The 22,881-nt window shown below is 46.3% G+C and overlaps 1 protein-coding gene across 5 annotated transcripts in view; it reads left to right on the top strand.

Moving 5' to 3' along the window:
* KCNH1 (potassium voltage-gated channel subfamily H member 1) overlaps positions 1–22,881 on the top strand; it is a 377,304-nt gene that overhangs the window by 43,071 nt on the left and 311,352 nt on the right. For all 5 annotated transcript variants that reach the window (XM_002717533.6, XM_002717532.6, XM_089312133.1 and 2 more), the window contains exon 5: positions 3,072–3,190. In XM_002717533.6, coding sequence (XP_002717579.1) covers positions 3,072–3,190 — 119 coding nt within the window. The remainder of the gene's footprint in view (positions 1–3,071; positions 3,191–22,881) is intronic.

Raw genomic sequence — 22,881 nt, 5'->3', positions numbered from 1 at the left:
GGGGGAAGGTCCATGGGAGGGTCACTTGAAGACACGCAGGCAGTGGCTACACCGACTGCCCACCTGGTGCCATGTGGCCACTGTCCTTGGCTGGGCTTTGGGTTACGGCATCAGGTCCTCTAAGAGAATCCGTGACTCTGCATCTTGGGGTGAGGTGGCTGCTGTCTTTTTAGACTTACCTTCAGAGGAGCAGGCACTCGAACTCAGAGCCATCTCTTCTGCCTCAGGGGGAACTTGGAGCTGTGGGCTCACGCATCCTAGTGGGTGGCTGCCCCCAATGGCAGCCTAGCAGCAGGGGGAGCAGTCTTTCTTCCTGGGGAGGGGAGAAGGGGCCCGGCGAATGCCCTTAGCTGATGGCTGACTGAGCACTGTGCTCTCTTCCTCCTGTGCTTTTCCCCACTCCTCCCTTTGCCCTGCTTCCCACTGCTCCTCATTCTTCCTGATCACGTGGTGCTTGCCATCTTCCCATGGCATCCACAGCCCGCCTGTGCCTCACTTAGTGGTGGCCTGTGTGACAAAATTGGGAAGAATCCTGGGCCAGCACTGAACTTTCACACGGGACATAGTTGAAGGAGTAGGTAGAGAAATGCCTGGTGAAAGAGGAAAGTACAGAAATCTCTTCTCAAACTTAACAGAGTTTGAGAAAAGAATATTTGTTCTTCATTTACTTATTTTTTTTTATATAAAGCGTACACACTTATTGGGTGTCTTTTGGGTGTCTGGCCCTATATGAAGTGCTGTAGGTAAGGAAATGTCTGAGATAGAACCTTAGTTTATGACAGTCTCCCAAGTAGAAACTAACACATTGAGGTGGACAGACAGGTAAGGACCTAAGAAGAGTGAAGCAGGATTTGGGATTGAAGAGAAGTCTGCTGGGGGTAGGTGGAGGTACAACGGGGGGCGTGGGTGGGAGAAAGGCCAGTGTCTGGGAGAGGCTTCAGACTTTTTGATTTAGCATCTGAGTTCTCACTGTCTGAGTGTTTCCCCTTCTGGTTCCTGACAACCTCTTTAGCATAATTTCCGGCTACTCTCTGCCTCCCCCTGCCCCTTCCAAGGCATGCTTTAATCATCTAGCCATCTAGAACCTCTGCCTTGTAGACGCTGGTCTTTCTGTGCGGGAAGTCCGTTCTTTCCTTCTAAGCCCACCTAACTCCTACTCCTCTTTCATGATTCTGCAGTGATACCCAACACTGTGCCTGGTACGTAACCTGGTAGCTATGTGTACAGAATCCTATATGAATGAATCGGTTTTTCCATCTGGCTAGTCATGATGGTTGCTGTAAAGTATCCATATTCCAGGGAGGAAAAGGTGGCATTGGGAAATCGAGAAAGAAGAGAGCCGAACCGAGCCGAGCCTGCCCATCGTGGGTAGAACATCCACTTCCCATCCAGCAACACCCATTTCCCATTCAAGACATAGTTGCCTTCCCAGAGAGCCGCTCCTTTAGAAGCCACATTTCTGCAAAGGCCATCAGGCGAGGCCAGAGAGTGAGAGGCTGACTGCACCCCAAGGAAATGCGCAGAGAGGCCCCTGGGTCTTTCTTCTCATCTTTCTATCAGCTGAAGGACCAGGCCCTGAACTCCCACCAGCAGAGTCTGGGTGTCTGCCCTGCCGTTTTCTTCTCATTACTGTTCCCACAGTGCAAGCCACTGTGGTGCTGATGGTGGTCGGAGGGTGTGCATGCACCACTTTTTCTACCTTACTAGAAGACCTACTTCCTGCTGTTCTTGCAAAGCTGGGCGGAATTCAATTCCACTGTATTTTGAGCTGAAGAAGAGCCAGGCTCTGAGAGGAGACATTAACAGTTCTGGTTCTCACTTCCTACAAGTGTGTTTCAGTGAGCACATGCATAAAGCGCACCTTTGGGGAGACGTCAGAGACCCCTGCAGTCCGGACCATCCCCTCCTCGTCACATAAACGGGGCCCCCACAGCCCGATGTCTACACACCTCTTTTCATGCTGGCCCCAGCCGGCCCACGTCTCTGCTTTATGGCTTCAGAATAGATGAACGCACCACCAAAGCCAGCACTTTTGGAATGAGATAAAAAAGAACTGATTTGCTATTCTTGCTATGTTGAATAAAATGTATCCCAATCATGGTTCTTAAAGGTTGTGCCAAAAAAAAAAAAAAAAAAAAAAAAGGGCCCTTCTTTGATTTCACTCCAGAGTCCTCTGGATGTTAAGTCTGTTTTGGAAAGGAGCTCGGGTAAAATTTGGTAAATGGGATAGTGCTGGAAGGTGCTGAGGATGTCTTGATTCTAAGGGATCAAAAAAATAAAGTCTCTACATGGTGCTTTTAGCTGTCATGTGAAAATGGTTGTCTGCTTATTTGCTGTGCATCCCATGTTCGTGTGTTTGGAGCTCTTGAAATCCCCACGTGGGCTTGTGAACCTTGACAAGCTTTCAGGGGTCCCTGGGGCAGCTGCCATGGTCAACACCTTGGTGTTGTTGGACATTGGAAGGTTTGGGGGTCTTCAAAGCAGTGAGCATCACTCAGGCATCTCAGACAGTGTCAGTGACAACCTTTCACCCACCATCTTTCTCCCTTCCTCTTCCTTCCTGGGAGTGTTTATTCCCCTGGCCTCGGGGAGGCGTGGAATGGCCATTTGAGTAGCTCTTCCATCTAAAACCCAGAACCAGCTCAGTTTTTTTAAGATTAGGCGGCATGGGGATTGGGAAGAGCCTGACCTGTGACTCGAGAAACATCTGGATTGTGTGGTAGTAGCGGGTGGGAAATCCTTGGGCCAGAGTGGAGAGATCTGGGTTCTAGACCCCTTCTGGTTGTCTGCACTGTTCCTCAGTTTCCCTATTTGTAAAATGGTTCTCAAACCGGCCCTCACCTCACAAAGCTGTCGTCGGGATGAAGTGAACGTGCATGGGAAAACGCAATTGCTGCCACGTATCCGTGTATTGAGCTCCTTTTCTGGACGGTGCGTCTTGTTTGTGGGGGTGTGGGGGTGAACAATGGGAGCGTAGAGGACATTGTGCCTGCTCCTGACTGCTGCTGTGCGTGTCTCTGCTCCTTCGGGACGTGCCTGACCCTGTCTTTCTGCTCTTCCACATGCTTCAGGCTGGGGCAAGTTTGCTCGGCTGACCAGAGCTCTGACCAGCAGCAGGGGTGTCCTGCAGCAGCTGGCTCCCAGCGTGCAGAAGGGCGAGAACGTTCACAAGCACTCCCGCCTGGCAGAGGTAAGCGCAAGGGGCGGCTCTTCGCAAGGCTCGCTCCCAGCAGGTGTGGCCAGAGACAGTGGTTCAGAGCTGCTGTGTTGGCGTGGACGGGACTTTTGGGATCCCCAGACGCCTGTCTTGGCGGGGCTGCTCCTCACAGAGGCTGACTTCAGGTGAGTGGTCCAGCTGCTTTGTGTTTTCTACTTTACCATAGGTAAAAGCAGGCTGGAGAAACTGACTCCGACTTGCTTGAGATTTCAGGTGTCAAACCACTTTTTTATGTGCGTAAGGAAGGAGCGAGAAGTGCTAAATACATGTGGAGTTTTACTTATTGGCTATAGACAGTTTTGTTATTTGAGCAATTCATACTGTTATGGAAAAAGAAGTCATAGGAAGAAAAAGAAGAAAATAAAAATCACTTATAATCCTGCTAATGACATGCTATTATTACACTTTTTTTGGGGTGTGCATTTATGCATTTCTTTGCATACATCCTTTGTCCTAAAGGCTAAGAAATTAAATTTTTCCCATGTTAATGTTTATGAAGTCGGGGTGTTCCTGAGAAGCAGTGTGTTGTCTTCTCTTGCCTTTACATAACCAGGAATGTTTTTTCCATCTTAATAAATATACTTAAAATTACTGTTATGTGGATAAGTTTTGTGGTAAGGAAACTTGGTGGTGGTGGTGTTTTCCCTTTTGCTAGGATAAGTGAGAGTCTGGAAGCCTCTAGAATATGCTTTATCAGGTTTGCTGTACCCCAGTCACTATCATCTACCTTTAGTTGTGCCTTGTTTTTCAGTGAATGGTCCCGATTAGGGGCATGAAATCCTCTACCCGGCAAACCTCCATCTTACCCAGATGTGGCAATATGAGCTATCCCTCTGCCTGGAGGTGGCCAGTGCAGTCCTTGATTCATGCTTGGACAGTGGGTCTCTTTCTGACCTGACTCCTGGCTCCTGTATTGCTAAGGAAGAAACTCCCTGTGTGCTGCAGCCCCCAGCGGGTTTTCTGGATGTGTGCGGGAATGAATGTTGTATGAGTTAAGTACGGAGGGTCTCTGTAGCAGACGGCAGCTTCAGCCAGCAGTGGGATTGGGGAGCGCTTGTTTGTGTCCTGTCAGAGAAGGAGAAGACATCTGGATGATGGCAGCATCATTTCTGGTCGTGTTGTGGCTCAGTTTCTGGGTAAGAAGGCTAAGGATGCCGATGCGCTCACAGCCTGTACTCTCCTTGCCCCTTCTTGTGGTTAATCATGCAACCTCCTCTCTTTCCTTTCTCCCCCTTGCTCACTCTCATCTGGCCACACTGGCCTCTTTCCTGCTCCTTTAATGCACGCTGGCCCTGCCCGTGCCGGCCCTTCCAGTGCTGTTCTTCACTGCGAGCCTTCCTGCATTGCAGTTTCTCTGTGTGGCAACTCGTATCAGTGGTGTTTTACCAGGAAAACAGAGCCAGCGGGGTATTTAATGTATTCCCTGCTTCTAGCAGGGAATTAGCTTGTGTGATGGTGAGGGCTGGCTACACAGCTCCAAAATTTATAAGGTGGGGTTGGCAGAGTCTACCAGTAAATTTCTTCTTCCCAGGGAAACCTCAGTTCTTCTTTTAGGGGCTTTCGACTGATTGGATGAGGCTCACACAAATACAGAGCAGAATGTCTTCTCCTGCAAGTTAGCCAGCTATGGATACATGTAGTCACATGTACAAAATACCTGTCCAGGAACACTAATCTAGACACAAATCTAATTGTTCTCTTGACTAACTTGGTGCCATGGCCTACCCAAGTTGACATCCAAAACTAACGTTTATAACTCACCCCTTGTCAGTGGGGTACCCACACACATTGCCCTAAGCCATGCCTAATCCCCAAATAAAGACAAGTTAAAAGCCATACATCTGTCTGCCGTGATGCAGTTATCCCATCCATGGAGAACTTGCCCACCCTTTCCCCAGAAGAAGATGCAAGGCCCCCGCTGGAGTTTCCTGTTCTTCTGATCTGCAACTTAAATGCTATGATGTAAAGTCAACTGTTATCAACACATCTGGTGTTAAATGACAGGGAATGAGAAAGAGAAGAAAACAACAGTATTGGATATGTATATAGACACCTATACACACATGTATATATAGACATGAATCTATACATGAATTCTATGATATGAATCATGACAAAATAGGGAAGAAATACCATTACTTATCCTCATCTTCACCTGCCCTATTATATAGTTTTACTTATTTATTGAAAACTCCCACTTAGAAAAGTGTCCAGCACATAGTAAGTACCCAGTAGTTTTTTTTTGTTGTTTGTTTGTTTTTTTAAGAGATAGAGTTACAGACTATGAGAGACAGAGAGAAAGGTCTTCCGTCCATTGGTTCACTCTCCAGGTGGCTGCAGTGGCTAGAGCTGCGCCAATCTGAAGTCAGGAGCCAGGTGCTTCCTCTCAGTCTCCCACGTGAGTGCAGGGGCCCAGGGACTTAGGCCACTCTCCACTGCTTTCCCAGGCCACAGCAGAGAGCTGGATTGGAAGAGGAGCAGCTGGGGCTAGAATTGGCGCCCATATGGGATGCCGGCGCTGCAGGTGGAGGATTAACCTTCTGTGCCACGGTGCCGGCCCCCAGTAGTGGTTTTTTTAAAACTGATTGCGTTGAAGAAAGATAACGATGTTAGTATTTTTGTCTACTTGTGTGGCATAAGTAGTTGCTCGTTAATAGCCAGTATGAGGCAAACCTTTGGGTCCCATCCCAGGAGCTATTAAGTTTTAGTTAGCTTGGCTGTGACTCAGTGACTTTATTGGTATTTCCCGAGATCCAGCTTTCACCTTTTGGTTTTGTTGATTTTCTCTATCAAGTCCCTACTTTCAGTTTTCATTGCTTTGTGCTTTAAATTTTCTTCTTCTGCTTACTTTGGATTTAATTTACTCTTCTTTTTCTAGCTTCCTAAAGTAGAAGATAAGAGTATTGATTTTTTAAGAGATTTATTTGTTTACTTGAACATTAGAGTGACAGAGCAGGGGGAGGGTGAGGGAAGAGGGGAGGGGAGGAAGGGAATAAAGGAAGAGGAGGAGGGAAAGAGAGAGAGAGAGAGAGACTCCTGCTAGTCCACTCCCCAAATGGCCAAATGGCCACAATGTCTCGGGCTGGGCCAGGCTGAATCCAGGAGCCCAGAATTTCATCTGGGTCTCCCAAATGAGTGGCAGGGGCCTGAGTACCTGGGCCATCCTCTGCAGTTCTCCCAGGCACATCAGCTGGGAGCCGAATCAGAAGCAGAGCAGAGGGGACCTGAGCCAGCACTCTGATATGGGATGTTGGAGCTACAAACAGCAACTTAACCCACTGCAGTCCCAGAATATTGATTTTTTTTTTTTTTTTGACAGCCAGAGTGGACAGTGAGAGAGAGAGACAGAGAGAAAGGTCTTCCTTTGCTGTTGGTTCACCCTCTAATGGCTGCCGCGGCTGGTGCGCTGCGGCGGGCGCACCGCACTGATCCGAAGGCAGTAGCCAGGTGCTTCTCCTGGTCTCCCATGGGGTGCAGGGCCCAAGCACTTGGGCCATTCTCCACTGCACTCCCTGGCCACAGCAGAGAGCTGGCCTGGAAGAGGGACAACCGGGACAGAATCTGGCGCCCCGACCGGGACTAGAACCCGGTGTGCTGGCGCCACAGGCGGAGGATTAGCCTACTGAGCCACGGCGCCTGCCCAGAATATTGATTTTTAATTCTTATTTTCTTATGTATGCATTCATAATGCTGAAAATTTCCCTCTAAGCACTGCCTTTGTTGAAGGCCACACATTTTGATAAGTGATATTTTCTTTTTCATTTACTTACACATGTATTTTAATTTCTTTTGAGATTTCTTTGACTTATGTGGTATTCAGCAGTATTGTTTATAATCTAAGTATTTCTGGATTTTATAGCTGTTTTATCTAGTTGGTTTCTAGGCTAATTCTCCTGTGGTTTGTGAGAAGATATTGTACGATTTCTTTTCTCTTGTTAAGGTTTGCTTTATGGCCCCAAATACAGTCTGTCTCGGTAAATGTCCCATGTGGGCTGGAGATGAACGTGTTTTCTGCCGTGATTGGTGAGGTAGTCTGTGCAAGTCCATTAAATCCAGTTGGCTGATGGTGTTGTTGAGTTCACTGATGCCTTACTGATACTTTGACCTGCTGGGTCTGTCCGCTTCTGATAGAGAGGTGTTAAAATCTCCAATGATAATGGATGTTTTTGTCTCACATACTTTGATGCCTGTTTTTAGCTTCATACATTATTATGTCTTCTTGCTGAATTGACATTTTTATTGCTATAGTGCCGCTCTGAATGCTTGGTAACTTTTGTGCCCTGAAGTCTGGTGCATCAAATTTAACATAGGCATTCCTGCTTTCTTTTGATTAGTGTTAATATGGTATATCTTCCTTTGGCACTTTGCTTTTCATGGATGTGTGTTTTCATGTTTAGAAAACTATACTGTAGAAAGTGTATAATTGTATCTTTTTCATATTTTAAAAACATTTTATTTTGGAATGGTTGAAAATTTACAAAACAAAAATTGTGAGGTAGTACTACATAGAGTGCCCAAATACTCCTTACCCTTTCCCCCTATTAACATCTCATATTAGTATCTGTCAATCAATGCACCACATTCAGCTTCCCTGCCTTTTTGTTTTAATCCAAAAAGCATTTATCCCTCCCCTTCCTCCCAGACTGTAATAATCAACATTCTATGTTCAGCCTGAGTTTGTTGTTAATTTTAGCTCCCACATGTAAGAAAACACATGGGGTGTTTGTCTTTCTGGGTCTGGATTATTTCACCCAACATTATGTTCTCCAGTTGCATCCATTTTGCTGCAAGTGACAGAATGTTAATCTTTTTTTATAACTGAATAATATTCCATTGTGTAAATACCACATTTTCTTTAACCATTCATCTGATGATGGACACCTTGGTTGGTTCCAAATTTTGTCTATTGTGAACAGTGCTTCTATAAACATGGTGGTGCAGGTATCTCTTTGATAAGATCTTACTTTTTATATGCTCTTACAATCTCTATTTTTAATTGGTGTATTTTGACCATTGAGGTTTAAATTTGTTCTTGATATAGATTAACATCAATGGTATTCTTTATTATTTTTCTGCTCATTGCCTTTGTTCTTTGTTCCTGTTTTGTCTTCTACTCTTTTTCTTCTTCTTCTTCTTCTTCTTCTTTTTTTTTTTTTTTTAATTTGGGAGGCAGAGAGACAGAGCGATAGAGGCTGATAGGCAGAAAGAAAGCTCCCTCCCACTGGTGCAGTCCCTAAATGCCTGCCACCAGCAGGACAGGGCTGGACTGAATCAGGAGCTGGCAACACAAATCAGGTCTCCCACATGGGTGGCAGGAGTGCAGTTACTTGGGTCATCACTGCTGCCTTCCAGAGCCTTCCAGGCTCTGCATTAGGAAGAAGCTGAACATAGGAGCCAAAGCCAGGTATTGAACCCAGGTACTCCAGTATGAGATGTGGGTATCTTAACCGCTAGGCTAAATGCCCATCTCCTTTTTTTTTTTTTTTAAGAGATTTATTTATTTCTCTAAAAGGCAAAGTGACAGAGTGAGACCAAGAGAGCAAGAGAGAGACACACAGAGATCTTCCATCCACTGGTTCACTCCCCAGTGGCTACAACAGCCAGGAGCTCCATCTTGGCCTCCTACATGGGTGGCCAAGCCCAAGTACTTGGACCATCTTCTACTACTTTCCCAGGCCTAGCGGCAGAGAGCTGGCTGGGAAGCAGTGCAGCCAGGACTCTAACTAGTGCTCTGACGTGGGATGACAGAGCTGCAGCTGGCAGATAGGCTTGCTGTGTCACAGTGCCGCCCTTCCTCTGTTCGTTTTAACTGAGAGTTTTCTATGATTCCATTTTTCTCCTTAGCATAGCAGTTAATTTTTTTAACCTTTTTTTTTAGTAGATACCCCCAAGTTTGCAATATACATTTACAAATAATTCAAGTTACTTTTTTTTTGACAGGCAGAGTGGACAGTGAGAGAGAGAGACAGAGAGAAAGGTCTTCCTTTGCCATTGGTTCACCCTCCAATGGCCGCCGAGGCCGGTGTGCTGCGGCCGGCGCATCGCGCTGATCCGAAGGCAGGAGCCAGGTGCTTCTCCTGGTCTTCCATGGGGTGTAGGGCCCAAGCACTTGGGCCATCCTCCACTGCACTCCCTGGCCACAGCAGAGAGCTGTCCTGGAAGAGGGGCAACTGGGACAGAATCCAGCGCCCCAACCAGGACTAGAGCCTGGTATGTCGGCACTGCCGCAAGGCGGAGGATTAGCCTATTGAGCCATGGCGCTGGCCTCAAGTTACTTTCAAATAATACTACTTCATAGGTAGTACAAGTACTGTACAATAACAAAATACTCCTAATTCTTCCCTCTCAGTCCTTGCATATTGCTGTCATGCATCTCATTATACATAATCATATACAAGCATGCATATATGTACATGCATAATACACTGTTGCTTTTATTACTTTGGTCAAAAAACTGTTAGAAGAATTAAGAATATCTTTATTTTACCTCTACTTTTTTATAACTAAGTTTTTTAAAAAGATTAATTTATTTATTTGAAAGTCAGAGTTACAGAGGCAGAGAGAGAGAGAGAGAGAGGTCTTCCGTCCTCTGGTTTACTCCCCAGATGGCCACGACAGCTGGAGCTGGGCCAATATGAAGCCAGGAGCCTGGAGCTTCTTCCAGGTCTCCTATGTAGGTGCAGGGACCCAAGGACTTGGGCCATCTTTCACTGCTTTCCTAGGCCATAGCAGAGAGCTGGATTGGAAGTGGAGCTGCTGGGACTCAAACCAGCACCCATATGGGAATGGTTGAAAATTTACAAAACAGGGGCTGGTGCTGTGGCGCACTAGGTTAATCCTCCGCCTGCGGCACCGGCATCCCATATGGGAGCCAGTGCTAGTCCCGGTTGCTCCTCTCCAGTCCAGCTCTCTGCTGTGGCCCGGGAGGGCAGTGGAGGATGGCCCAAGTTCTTGGGCCCCTGCACCTGCATGGGAGACCAGGAAGAAGCACCTGGCTCCTGGTTTTGAAATGGCACAGCTCCGGCCGTTGCGGCCATTTGGGGAGTGAACCAGCGGAAGGAAGACCTTTGCCTCTGTCTCTGTCTCACACTGTCTGTAACTCTACATCTCAAATAAATAAATAATATCTTTAAAAAAAAGAAAATTTACAAAACAAAAATTGTGAGGTGGTACTACATAGAGTTCCCAAACACTCCTTACCTGCTAAAGAACTGGCTCCTCCACTCATTCTTTCTCTGATGTTATTTTTTTACGTACATCTGAGTATCTGTATCATTTTCCTTCTCTCTGAAGAACTTCTTTTGACATTTCTTTTTATCTTAAAAAAGATTTGTTTATTTGAAAGGCACAGTTACAGAGAGAGGGAGAGATACACAGAGATATCTTCCATCATTGGCTCATTGTCCAAATGGCTGCAATGGCCAGAGCTGGGCCAGGCCAAAGCCAGGAACCTGGAACTTCATTCTGGTTTCCCATGTGGGTGACAAGGCCCCAAGCACTTGGGTCATCTTCTGTTGCTTTTGCATGAGCATTAGTAGGGAGCTGAACTGGAAGTGGAGCAGCTGGGACTCAAACCAGCACTTATATGAGATACTGGTGTTGCAAGTAGCAGCTTAACCTGCTGTGCCACAATGCCAGCCTCTCTCTTGACATTTATTGTAAGGTAAGCCTGCTGGCAACAAATTCACTTAATTTTCATCTGAGAAAAGCACTGTTTTCACTTTTTTTTTTTGAAACAAAGAAACCATGCTTTAAAAATTATTTATGTATGAGCAAGACAGAGAATGTTCCCATTTGCTGATTTACTCCGCAAATGCCTGCGCCCACCAGGCCTGGGAAATGCTAAAACTGGAAGCCAGGAATTTGACCAAGGTCTCCCAGGTGAGTGGCAGGGACCCAGTGACTTGCGCCATGACCTGCTGCTTCCCAGGGTATGCATTAGCTGGCAGCTGCAACTGGGTGCAGGGCCAGGACTTGAACCCAGGTGTTCTGATATGGGATGAGGGCATCAAACCAACATCACAACTGGAAGACCAAACTCCACCCTCTTCGCTTTTGAAGGATAATTTTGCAGGGTATGGATTCTAGGTTGGCAGCTTTTTCTCTCAGAATTTTAAAAATTTCATTCCACTCTCTTCTTGTTACATGGTTATTATTTCTGCCTCTCTAAGGCTTAGGTAATTTTTCCTCCTCTGGTTTCTTTGAGGGCTTTTTCATTATTTTTGATTTTCTGCTATTTGAAAATATGGTTTAGCTAGGGTTTTTTTTTTTTTTTTTTTTTTTTTTGTCCCCACGGCATTTATTCTGGTTGGTAATCTATGCTGAGGTTTGGAAGCTGGCATTAATCTGGGGACATTTTCAGTGATTATTTCTTCAAATATTCCAGTTTTATAAAAAATTTTTTCTTTATTATTCTCTTTCTGATATTCTATAGAATTCACAGTTTGTGGTTGCCCTACAGTCCTTGGATGTTCTGTTACGGTCTTTTTTCTCTTTTCAGTTTTGGGTGTTTCTAGCGACACATCCTCAAGCCTAGGGATTCTTTGCTCTACCGTGTCCTGTCCACTAATGAGCCAGCAAAGGCACTCTTTTTTTTTTTCTGGATTCATTTATTTATTTTATTTAATGAACATAAATTTCCAAAGTACAGCTTATGGATTACAATAGCTTCCTCCCCCCATAATGTCCCTCCCACCCACAATGCTCCCCTCTCCCACTCGCTCTCCCCTTCCCTTCACACCAAGATTAATTTTCAATTATCTTTATATACAGAGGATCAATTTAGCATATATTAAGTAAAGATTTCCACATTTTGCACCCCCACAGAAACACAAAGTGTAAAATACTATTTGAGTACTAGTTATAGCATTAATTAAACACCTAAGAGTAAATGTGTATTAATTACAGAGTTCAACCAATAGTTTTAAGTAGAACATAAAATGCAACTTTTGTATTGTTGTGGCTTCCCCCCGCAACCCCCCTCCCTCCCGTGGCCCTCCCCTCTCCCACTCCCTCTCCCATCCCACCCTTCATCACGTTTCATTTTCAATTACCTTCATATACTGAAGATCAACTTAGTATATACTAAGCAGGGATTTCAGGCCGGCGCCGCGGCTCACTAGGCTAATCCTCCGCCTAGCGGCGCCGGCACACCGGGTTCTAGTCCCGGTCGGGGCGCCGGATTCTGTCCCGGTTGTCCCTCTTCCAGGCCAGCTCTCTGCTGTGGCCAGGGAGTGCAGTGGAGGATGGCCCAGGTGCTTGGGCCCTGCACCCCATGGGAGACCAGGAAAAGCACCTGGCTCCTGGCTCCTGCCATCGGATCAGCGCGGTGCGCCGGCCGCAGCGCGCCGACCGCGGCGGCCATTGGAGGGTGAACCAACGGCAAAGGAAGACCTTTCTCTCTGTCTCTCTCTCTCTCACTGTCCACTCTGCCTGCCAAAAAATAAAAAAAAATAAAAAAATAAAAAAAATAAAATAAAAAAACTAAGCAGGGATTTCAACAGGCTGCACTCACACAACCGCACAAGGTATAGGGTATTGTTCGACTAGTAGTGTTGTTTTTGAGTTTCATAGTTAAACACATTAAGGACAGAGATCCTATATGGGGAGCATGTACCCAGTGACTCCCATTGTTGATTTAACAATTGGCACTCTTATTTATGATGTCAGCAATCACCTGAGACTCTTCTATGAGCTGTCTAGGCTATGGAAGCCCCTTGAGTTCACCAACTCTGAACTTGTTTAATCAAGGCCGTATCACAGTGGAGGTTCCTTCCTTCCTTCAGAGAAAGGCGCCTCTTTCCTTGATGGCCTGTTCCAAAGCCACTCTCCATTTCTGTTATGGTGTTTTTTATCTCTAGCATTGCTTTTCGGGTCTTAGCATTTCCACCTCTCTGCTTACATTGAGCATCTGTTCTTGCTTGCTGTGTGCTCGATCTATGAGAGACCTTAGCATGTTAATTACAGTCATTGCAAGTTCCCAGTCTGATAATTCTAAGTCCCTGCTGTATCAGAGTCTCTGTGTGATGCTTGCTTTGTGTCTTCAAACAGTTTTTTGCTGATCAGTATGTCTTGTGACTTTTATTTTTTAAAGCCAGACATAATGAACTAGATGAAAGGAAGCTGGGTACATAGGCCTTTGATAAGGGACTGAGGTGGCCATGGCCTGGTGGTAGGGTGGCTGCAGCCTGCGATTGGATCTCAGTCTTCCCTGAGTCTGTGCCCCTGGGCTGTGAACTTCATTTGCTTCTCAAATCCCCCCAGCCCCTGCCTCAGGAAGGCCAGAGGGTGCTTGAGTGGGGGATTTTCTTTCTTCCACATCGGTTAGGCTCTGATAAATCCCACCAGGTTAGGCTCTTTGTTAAGTAGTTTTCCCCCAGGTAGGTGTTGTTAGCAACAGAATGCTTTGGGCTGTGTCAAATTGTTCCCCATCCTAGGAACATCAGGGTTTTTTCCCCTGATCTTCCCTGTGAGCGACTCATAGATCTGAAGGCAGCACTCACAGGAGAGAGGAACCCCAGGTCGAGGCTCCCCCTGGAGCTGGTCCACTCTGAGCCCCCAGCAAGTGCCCGAGCTCGGTGCCGTGGAGCTGGCTTCTGTGGAGATTCTGCGTAGGTCTGTTGTGATTCCCTGTATTCAATCGTCTCCAATTCAGGGGGCTTTGGCTGTCCCTGTGACCTCACTTCTCTGATGGATCCAGGAAGGGCTGTTGATTTTTCAGACTGTTCTGCCTGTTACATTGCTGTTGACAGGGTGGTGACTTGCGAGCTCCCTACTTGCTGGACAGGAAACCAGAGGTTGGCTGGGCAATTTTAAGATTTATTTATTTATTTGAAAGATAGAGTTACAGAAAGGGAGAGACAGAGCAAGCATCTTCCATCCACTGACTCACTCCCCTTATACCCACAACAGCCAGGGCTGGGTCAGGCTGAAGCCAGGAACCCAAAAATGCCATCCAGGGCTCACTGTGGTTTGTGGGGGTCCGAGCATTTGGGCCATCTCCTGCTGCCTTCCCAGGCACATTAGCAGTGGAGCTGCCTGGACTCCAGCTGGCACTCATACAGGTGGCGGATTAGCCTGCTACCCCACAACGCTGGTCCTAGCCAGGTAGTTCTAAACAGAGAAATACCTGTTCCCCATGCACAGCGTGTAGCCCATGTGTGCTCAGTTTTTTTTTTTTTTTAATTTGAAAGTCAGAGTTACACAGAGAGAGGGAGAGGCAGAGAGAGAGAGAGAGAGAGGGAGAGAGAGAGATATCTTCCTCCACTGGCTCACTCCCCAGTTGGCTGCAATGGCTGGAGTTGTGCCGATCCAAAGCCAGGAGCCTGGAGCTTCTTCTGGGTCTCCCATGTGGGTGCAGGGGTCCAAGGACTTGGGCCATCCTCTACTGCTTTCCCAGGCCATAGTAGAGAGCTGATGGGAAGTGGCGCAGCCGGGACTCGAACCAGCGCCCATATGGGATGCTGGCACTGCAGGCGATGGCTTTACCTGCTACGCCACAGTGCCAGCCCCACTCAGTTTACTTGTAGGTAAGTACAGTTGTCAAATGGAGATCAAGAGTGTGGAAAGTTCTGAGAAAACCCATCCTTCTCGAGGAAGCAATTGGACTGGGAACAGCAGTTTTGCCTTTAAGTGAGCCACACGTAGTGTTCATTGTCTAGGCTGATTTCATGCCCTGTTAGGCTGTTCCTGTCTCGGAGCTTAAGCATTCTTGACTTCAGCCACCACCACTGTCCAGATCTCCCCGCTCTTGGCTCCTCCTAAAAGAGAAGGAAGTGCTTACGGGTCCTGGGTTCTGCTTCTTTCATCCTGCAAACAATTTGCAGGGTTATACAGACCAGGAAACCGGGGCTTGGGGAAATTTTCTCTGGTGGTAAGTAGTGGACTCTAGATGGAAAACTGACTCAATCTGACCCAAAACTCAGCCAGTTTCCCGAGTGGGGCAGTTCCCTTTGCTCACAGTATCGTCCTCCCAGCGCTCGCCAGGTGTATGCCAGGCTGACCAGGCTTCCTGCTCTCACACCTGTGGGGGGACTGTGACCTCCTACATCTCGGTGTAGGGTGCCAGGGTCACTGTCTGCTCTTTGGAGTGTCTTTGGCTGGAGGAGCTCTGTCTCAGGTTTGTTCTCTGGGTTGGAAGCAAACAGAGGGGAAGCAGCATCGGGGCTGGGGCGGGGGATGGCGCTCAGGCAGCAGCGTGGATTCCACAGAGGCCCTGCCAGTCTGCCGGGGAGATCTGGAGCAGCCGAAGCAGTTCTTCGTAGGGCAGATTTGGCCAAGCCCGTACCCACCATCTTGCCCAGTGGTTGGCGGGGGCCCACTGGAAGCTCAGCTTTCTGCCGAGGTTGGCAGCTAGCATCGCTCCCTGCAGCCGGGCAGGGACTCCTTCTTAAAGTGGGACCTGAGGGGGCTGCTTCTGAGTCCACCACCCCCTTGCTGCCTGACGTCTTTCTGCCTGGAAAAGGGCAGAAAGTCATGTCTGTAGGAGAGCCACGGTCCTGCTCGGCAGAATTCACGGTGTGGACTCCATGCAGGGGCAACCTGGCTGCGGTGGGTTGGCCTGGGGCTGCTCTGCGCTCTCTTTCTCTCTCTCTCCAGAACCTCTGTGGAGAAGGTGGGCGAGGCCAGCTTACTTTTCCCATCACATCCTCTCGAGCATCTTCCCTGAGAGGCAGCCAGGTCAAGATCCAGCCGCAGGCACGCAGTGGTGATGGCTGGGGCACAGGTGTCCATTGGGTCATGTCAGGGGTGGTACCCAGCTCACTGTAGGTGGAATTAGGCGGTTGGGCTGGGAAGTGCCGTCATCTCTCCCTGGGTGACAGAGTGCTGGGCTGAAGCAGCGTTAGAGGTTACAACTCATGTGGCAACTTAGCTAGCTATGGAGGTGACTTGAGGCAAGTCACTTCAGCTCCGAGAACTTCGGTTTCCTCCTCTTCCCTCTCTTCTGATGGAGGGCTTAAGTTCTAATGAGAATTAAATGCACTCATAGGTTTGTGAAGAGTGAGGGAGTTTCTGAATGCAAACACTGTGGCATAGAGTAAATGTTCAACAAATATTAGTTTAATAGTGGATTAGGCTTTGGTTCTTTATATTGCCTTTGAGAAACTGTCTCAATTTTTAGAAATAGAACAGACTATCAGATTATAAAACTAAAGAGATATATAAAGTAAAAAATGAAATGCCCTTTTTTTGGAAATAATTTTGAAGCAGTGGATATATTTTATAAGTAGTTGTATTTTTTCAGGCTTTTAGTATTTAATGAACAAATTGCATGTATTTATCATGTCGTTAATGAGCATGTATGTCACCTCGCATACTTATTTTTTATGGTGAAAACCCTTAAGCTCTACTTGGAGCAACTTTCAAGGACATAATACAGTGTTACTGACCATAGTCACCGTGTTGTGCAGTGGATCTCTTGAACGTCTTCCTTCTGACTAAGTGACAATTTATGTACTTTGACTGAAATCTCCCCATCTTCTGTCTCTGCACCCCTTTTCCTGGTAACCGCTGTTCTCTATACTCTGAGTTCAACTGTGGTTTTTGTTGTTTTTTATTTTTAGATTGCATGTGTAAGTGAGATCATGCAGTATTTGTCTTTCTGTGCCTAGCTTATTTGACATAATATCCTCCGGGCTCATCAGTGTTGTTATAAATGGCAAGATTTCCTTCTTGTTTAAAGACTGAATAGTATTGCATTATATATATTATTATTAATAATAAATATGCTTGCTTAATTTTTAAAAGGCTGAAGGAGAACAAGTGTACACTGTTTCACTCCCCAAATGTCCACAACAGGCAAGGCTAGGTCAGGTGAAGCTAGGAGCCTAGAAATCCATCTGAGTCTCCCACGTGGGTGGCAGGGACCTGAGTACTTGGACCATTATCTGCTTCCTCCTGGGCACATTGGCAGGAAACAGGATCAGCAATGCTGAGCAGCTTTGACTTGACCCAGGCCCTCCTAGTGGGGTGGAGGCACTGCAAAGCAGAAGGCTGACCCCTGCGCCACAATGCCTGTCCCATTTGCCCACTTTCAGAATGGATTATTGGTTTTCTTGTTGTTGTTATTGTTTTTAAGGGTTTATTTATTTGAAAGACAGAGTTACACAGAGAGATCTTCCATCCACTGGTTCACTCTCCAAGTGGCCTCAATGACTGAGGCTGATCTAGATCAAAGCCAAGAGCCTAGAACTCCATCTGTGTGGCGGAGACCCAAGCACTTGAACCATCTTCTGCTGCTTTCCCAGGCTCATTAGCAGGAAGCTGGATGAGAAGTAGAGCAGCTGGGACTTGAACTGGTGCTCATATGGAATGCCAGCATCATAGGCTGTGGCTTAACCTGCTGTACCACAATGCTGGCCCCTATTGGCTTTCTTAGTTTTGAGTTCCTCATGAATTTTGGCTGTTAATTCTTATCAACTGTGTGGTTAGCAAATATGTTCTTCCTTGTGTAGTTTGTCTCTTTACACTGTTGACTGTTTTCTTTGTGGTGCAGAACCTGTTGGTTGTACATTTTTATATTGAATTTTTTTTTGAAACAGAAACATGGTCATAGTATATTTTTTTTAATTTGCTTTTTTGTTTTCCCCACCTACCAGTGTTAGGTCTGTGATATGAGCGCCTATCTCCTTTATTCTTAATGGTTGCATGTATTGTATATCAGACTTATTTTGCTATCCCACGTTGATGGACATGTAGATTGTTATTTTGGGTTAGATCTTGCCTCAGTGAACTTCCTTGTATGTAGTTATTTGGTTTTAGTTCAGAAACTTTTCAAACTTCAGAGTTCTAGAGAGTAATCTGAAACTGTTCATTGGTTAAATACTATCTAGGTTGTAAATGTTGACAGTCTCTCACTTCAGTTGTAAAAATGAAAACAGTACAGGTTATGTGATGGTCTTTTTACAACTTATTTCTAGAAGCAATCCCTGAAGCTGTGTGGTTCCTTTTTATTGATGTCTTTATATTTGTATTACTCATGTATTTCTCCATAAATACATAGAATGCATAGATAGTAAGGTTGTTGTGTGGATTTTCTTATATATTTGAACAAATGATACCGTACTGTGATGTTTTATGGCCAACACTATATAAAAAACTTTTTTTTACTCTGAAATGATTATACACTTTGTACTCAAGATGAGTACAGAGAATGTCCTGTACTCTTCATCCAGACGTCCTTAATGGTATTATTTTCTGTAGCTAATGGTAACTGTACAGTATCACAGCTAGGAAATTGATGTGTGTGGAATATTGTTAAACTAAAGACCACATTAGGTTTTCAACCTGTAGCCTTTGTGTGTGTGTATAGCTCTGTGCAATTTTATTTCATGTATAGCTTTGTGTAACCATCAGCACAATTAAGACACAGATTTGTCCCTGTACTAACGTGAGATTCCTGTATACAACCTCTCTCTAGTTAAACCCTCAATCCCAGCCCTATCCCTAGAGACCATTGATTTGTTCTCCATGCTACAACCTTTTTCCAGTAATTTTGAAAATGCTATGTACATGGAATGCTACAGAATGAACCCTTTGAGATTGGCCTTTCTCTAGTCTAATGCCCTTAACATCCATCCAGGTTTTTGTGTGTTTTTGTGCTTCATTCCTTTTTCCACAGCATAGATACAACAGTTAGTGTAAGCATTTGTGCAATAAAAGATACATAAGTGTCGCTCCCCCATCTTCACGGAGGAACGACACTAAACCCTGCGCTGTTCTTTTGTCTGCTCGGCCCTTCCCGGGTTTGGTGCTGGTCCTTCCCGGGTTGGCTGCCGATCCTTCCACCTCCGTGGAAGGGCGGCTCCCCCTGCCACTTTCCCCACTTCCGCGGGGGAGCGGCACACCGCCGGCCGGCTCTCTCGGGGGATGCTCAGATGTTATCCGGATGTTCCTCTTAGATGTTCCTGGTGCATGTTGTCTCTCTCCTCCTTTATAGTCCTCTTCCACCAATCCCAACTCTGCTACCCACACGCCGAGTACGCTGCTCTCCTCCAATCAGGAGCAGGATCAGCTCCTGCAGGTTATTGGTCGAACTGGAGGCAGCTGTGTAGAAGTTGTTTACTCCTCTCCCAGCGCCATATTGTGGGAGAGCAGATGCATAGAATAAGTCTTAATTCCAGTAACTTAGTCTAGTCCGAGTTGCTCCCCACACATAAGTTATTTCCCATTTTTGGTTCTATGACTAAAACTGCTTTGAAAATTCAGGTTTTTATGTGACTATGTTTCACTTCTCTAGGATTTTCCATGAGTGTGATTGTGTGTGTGTGTGTGTGTGTACAAGTAATCATGTTAATTCTTTAAGAGACTGTCAGGGCTGGCATTGTGGTGCAGCAGCTAAGTTGCTGCTTGTGATGCTGGGCATCCCATATTGGAGAACTGGTTCAAGTCCAGCCACTCTGCTTCTGATTCAGGTTCCTGCTAATGGGTCTGGGAAGGCAGTGGAAGATAGTCCAAATAGTTGGGCCCCTGTCACTCATATTAGAGGCCAGGATGGAGTTCCTGGCTTCTGGCTTTGGCTTCTCTCAGCCCACTGTAGCTGTTTGGAGAGTGAACCAGAGGATGAAGATTCTCTCTCTCATTCTCTCTCTCTCTCTCGCATACATGTGTGACTCTTGCTCTCCCCCCCTGCCCCCTGTCACTCTGCCTTTCAAATAAATAAATCAATAAATCTCAAGAAAATGTCAAACTGTTTTCCAGTTATGCTTGGTTGTTGTATTATTTTATATTTCCACCAATAGTGTTTTTTTTATTTATTTTTATTTTTTTTGACAGGCAGAGTGGACAGTGAGAGAGAGAAACAGAGAGAAAGGTCTTCCTTTGCTGTTGGTTCACCCTCCAATGGCCACCGCGGCTGGTGCGCTGTGGCAGGCGCACCGCACTGATCTGATGGCAGGAGCCAGGTACTTCTCCTGGTCTCCCATGGGGTGCAGGGCCCAAGCACTTGGGCCATCCTCCACTGCACTCCGTGGCCACAGCAGAGAGCTGGCCTGGAAGAGGGGCAACCGGGACAGAATCCGGCGCCCTGACCGGAACTAGAACCTGGTGTGGCGGCGCCGCAGGCGGAGGATTAGCCTAGTGAGCCGCGGCGCCGGCCCCCAATAGTGTTTTCAGGAGATCCAATGTCATCATGCTTGTCAGCATTTGGTATTGCTACTTTTTGATTTTAGCCATTCTGTTAAGTATGTAATGATATCTCATCATGATCTTAGTTTGCATTTCATTAATGGCTAAAAATGCTGAGCATCTTTCCTTGAGCTTATTTTCCAAGTATTCATTCTCATTTTTGGTGAAATGCCAGTTCATGTTTTTTGCCCATTTTCTTACTGGGTTCCTTGTTTCTCACTGTTGTAAAAGAGAGTGATGATTATACTCTCAGCAGTGAAGTATGAGAAGACTATCCATTTCCCATATGCTATTACCACTAGGTAGTGTTAGAATTCTAAAATTTTCCTAGTTAGAGAATGAGAGTATTTTGTTTTGTTTTCCATTATCCTTATTGTTAATGAGTTCCAATGTTTTAAAAGTTTATTAGCCCTTCAAATTCCTTTTGCTTTGTATTTCCTGTTTGCGTTCTTTGCCCATGTTTTTGAAGAGTTGTTTGTGTTTTCTTGGCCGTTGATTATTTTTACTGCTTAGTAAAATTATACTTTTATCTATACAAAAATTTTTGCTTGAAGTATTATTTTGGATAAAATTAAAACTGCTTTGAGCCAGCACTTACCTGGTATATTTTTCCATCCTTTATTATATATGTTCTATGTCTCTGTCTCTCTTTTTAAGATTTATTTATTTGAAAGGCAGAGTTAGAGAGAAGGAGAGAAAGAAAGAAATTCCATCTGCTGGTTTATTCTCCAAATGGCCACAAAGGCTGGAGTTGGGCCATGCCAAAACCAGGAGTAAGGAACCTGTTCTAGTTCTCCCATGTGGGTGCAGGGGCCTGAGGGCCTGGGCCATCTTCTGCTGATTTCACAGGCACGTTAGCAAGGAGCTAGATTGGAAGTGGAACAGCTGGGACTTGAACTGGCATCCATATGGGATGCTGGCATTGCAGGTGGTGGCTTAACCTACTGTGCCACAGCACCAGACCTTTAGAATATCACTTAATCTACATTTATCTGGCTCTTGGTTTTAGTTAAGGAAAACATTAACAACATTAACTCTTCCCAGACTCTTAAACTCTATACCACTCTTAACACCATGCAAGCAAGCATAGTGCTAAATATATATAATCAGAATCTGTACAATAGTAAATACCACCTTCCAGGGCTGCTGGGACAATTTGTTAATGAGGCTGTTCCAGTTTACACTGCCTGTTTAATCACAGGTCCCTTTTTTCCACCAATACCCGTATTCAAGGCTATCAGCTATTTTGCTCAGTTGTAAGTTTTACCATTACAATACACTTTTTTAAAAAAGATTTATTTATTTATTTGAAAGATTTACACAGAGAGAGAAGAGGCGGGGGGGGGGGTCTTCCAACTGCTGGTTCACTCCCCAATTGGTCGCAACAGCCGGAGCTGTGCCGATCTGAAGCCAGGAGCTTCTTCTGGGTCTCCTACACGGGTGCAGAGGCCCAAGGAGTTGGGCCATCTTCCACTGCTTTCCCAGGCCATAGCAGAGAGCTGGATGGGAAGTGGAGTAGCCAGGTTTCGAACTGGCACCCATATGGGATGCCGGCACTTCAAGCCAGGGGGTCAACCTGCTGTGCTACAGCGCCGGCCCCTACAATATACTTTTAAAGGGAGAATATCTATTTATTATGAACCACACAAGATGTTGTCCGTTGGCCTAGAGGACCCCTCCTTACTGCACAAGGTACGGCTTTTCACCGTCATTCAGCAGGTAGTGGCCTGAACAAGCCAACTCTGCAGGAACTGGAGCTGTGATGGGCTTTCGTCTTGTCCACACGTGCATCTGGCGTTGCTGTCCACATTCCCTGGTGATGAGTGGGGGCCCTGTCTGCCTTTGAGGTGGAGCGAGGGCCGCACATCCAAGCTGGGGCAAGCCCCAAGGCCTCCGTTTTCTGGTCCCACAGGCCAGTGTCATCAGTCATCGGTGGAGGTGGCCGGAAATTACGTGAGCAAAGATGTTATCCTTTTCCCTAGAAACAATCTCTCCTGTTTCTCAGCCTCTGAACTTGAGATTTCCTGTTCCTTTTTTTTTTTCTTTTTTGCCTTTTGGGCGTTGACTTCATTGTGGTCTTCAAGAGAGCAAAGTGATCAGACTCAAGTGACATCCCATGACGTGCTCCTACTGCTTTGGAGAGGAAAGTCACTTTGGCAACGGGAACTTCTGCCCCAAGTAGCTGGGTTTGGAACTCATTTTGCCTCTCATAAAGAGTCCTTGTAAATCCTCACAAGTGCCTCAGCACGGACAATGTGGCTGTGCCTGTAGGTGGGAAGTTCGCTCTCGCTGGCGGTGTTTGGGATGACGCTTCAGGGTGCCTTGGGAAGTGGTGGACAGATGGCCTCCCTGCTTGTGACTTGTCGCTCGATGTGTGCACTGGTGCACAGGGCCGTGCGTTCTGTCGGCTCAGTCCTAGGAGTCCTGGGATACGGGGGAGGGTAGGAGATTCTCTGCTTTGTTCTGAGCAGAGCCATTGTGTGCGTGTGCTTATGCTATCCACAGGATAGCTTTGCTTACTTAAGTCAGGGAGGGGAGAG

Source organism: Oryctolagus cuniculus, chromosome 13, assembly GCF_051225735.1.
Source record: "Oryctolagus cuniculus isolate XC-2025 breed Fujian yellow rabbit chromosome 13, ASM5122573v1, whole genome shotgun sequence".
Classification (NCBI taxonomy): Eukaryota; Metazoa; Chordata; class Mammalia; order Lagomorpha; family Leporidae; genus Oryctolagus; species Oryctolagus cuniculus.
This window is presented reverse-complemented; position numbering and strand designations above follow the sequence as displayed.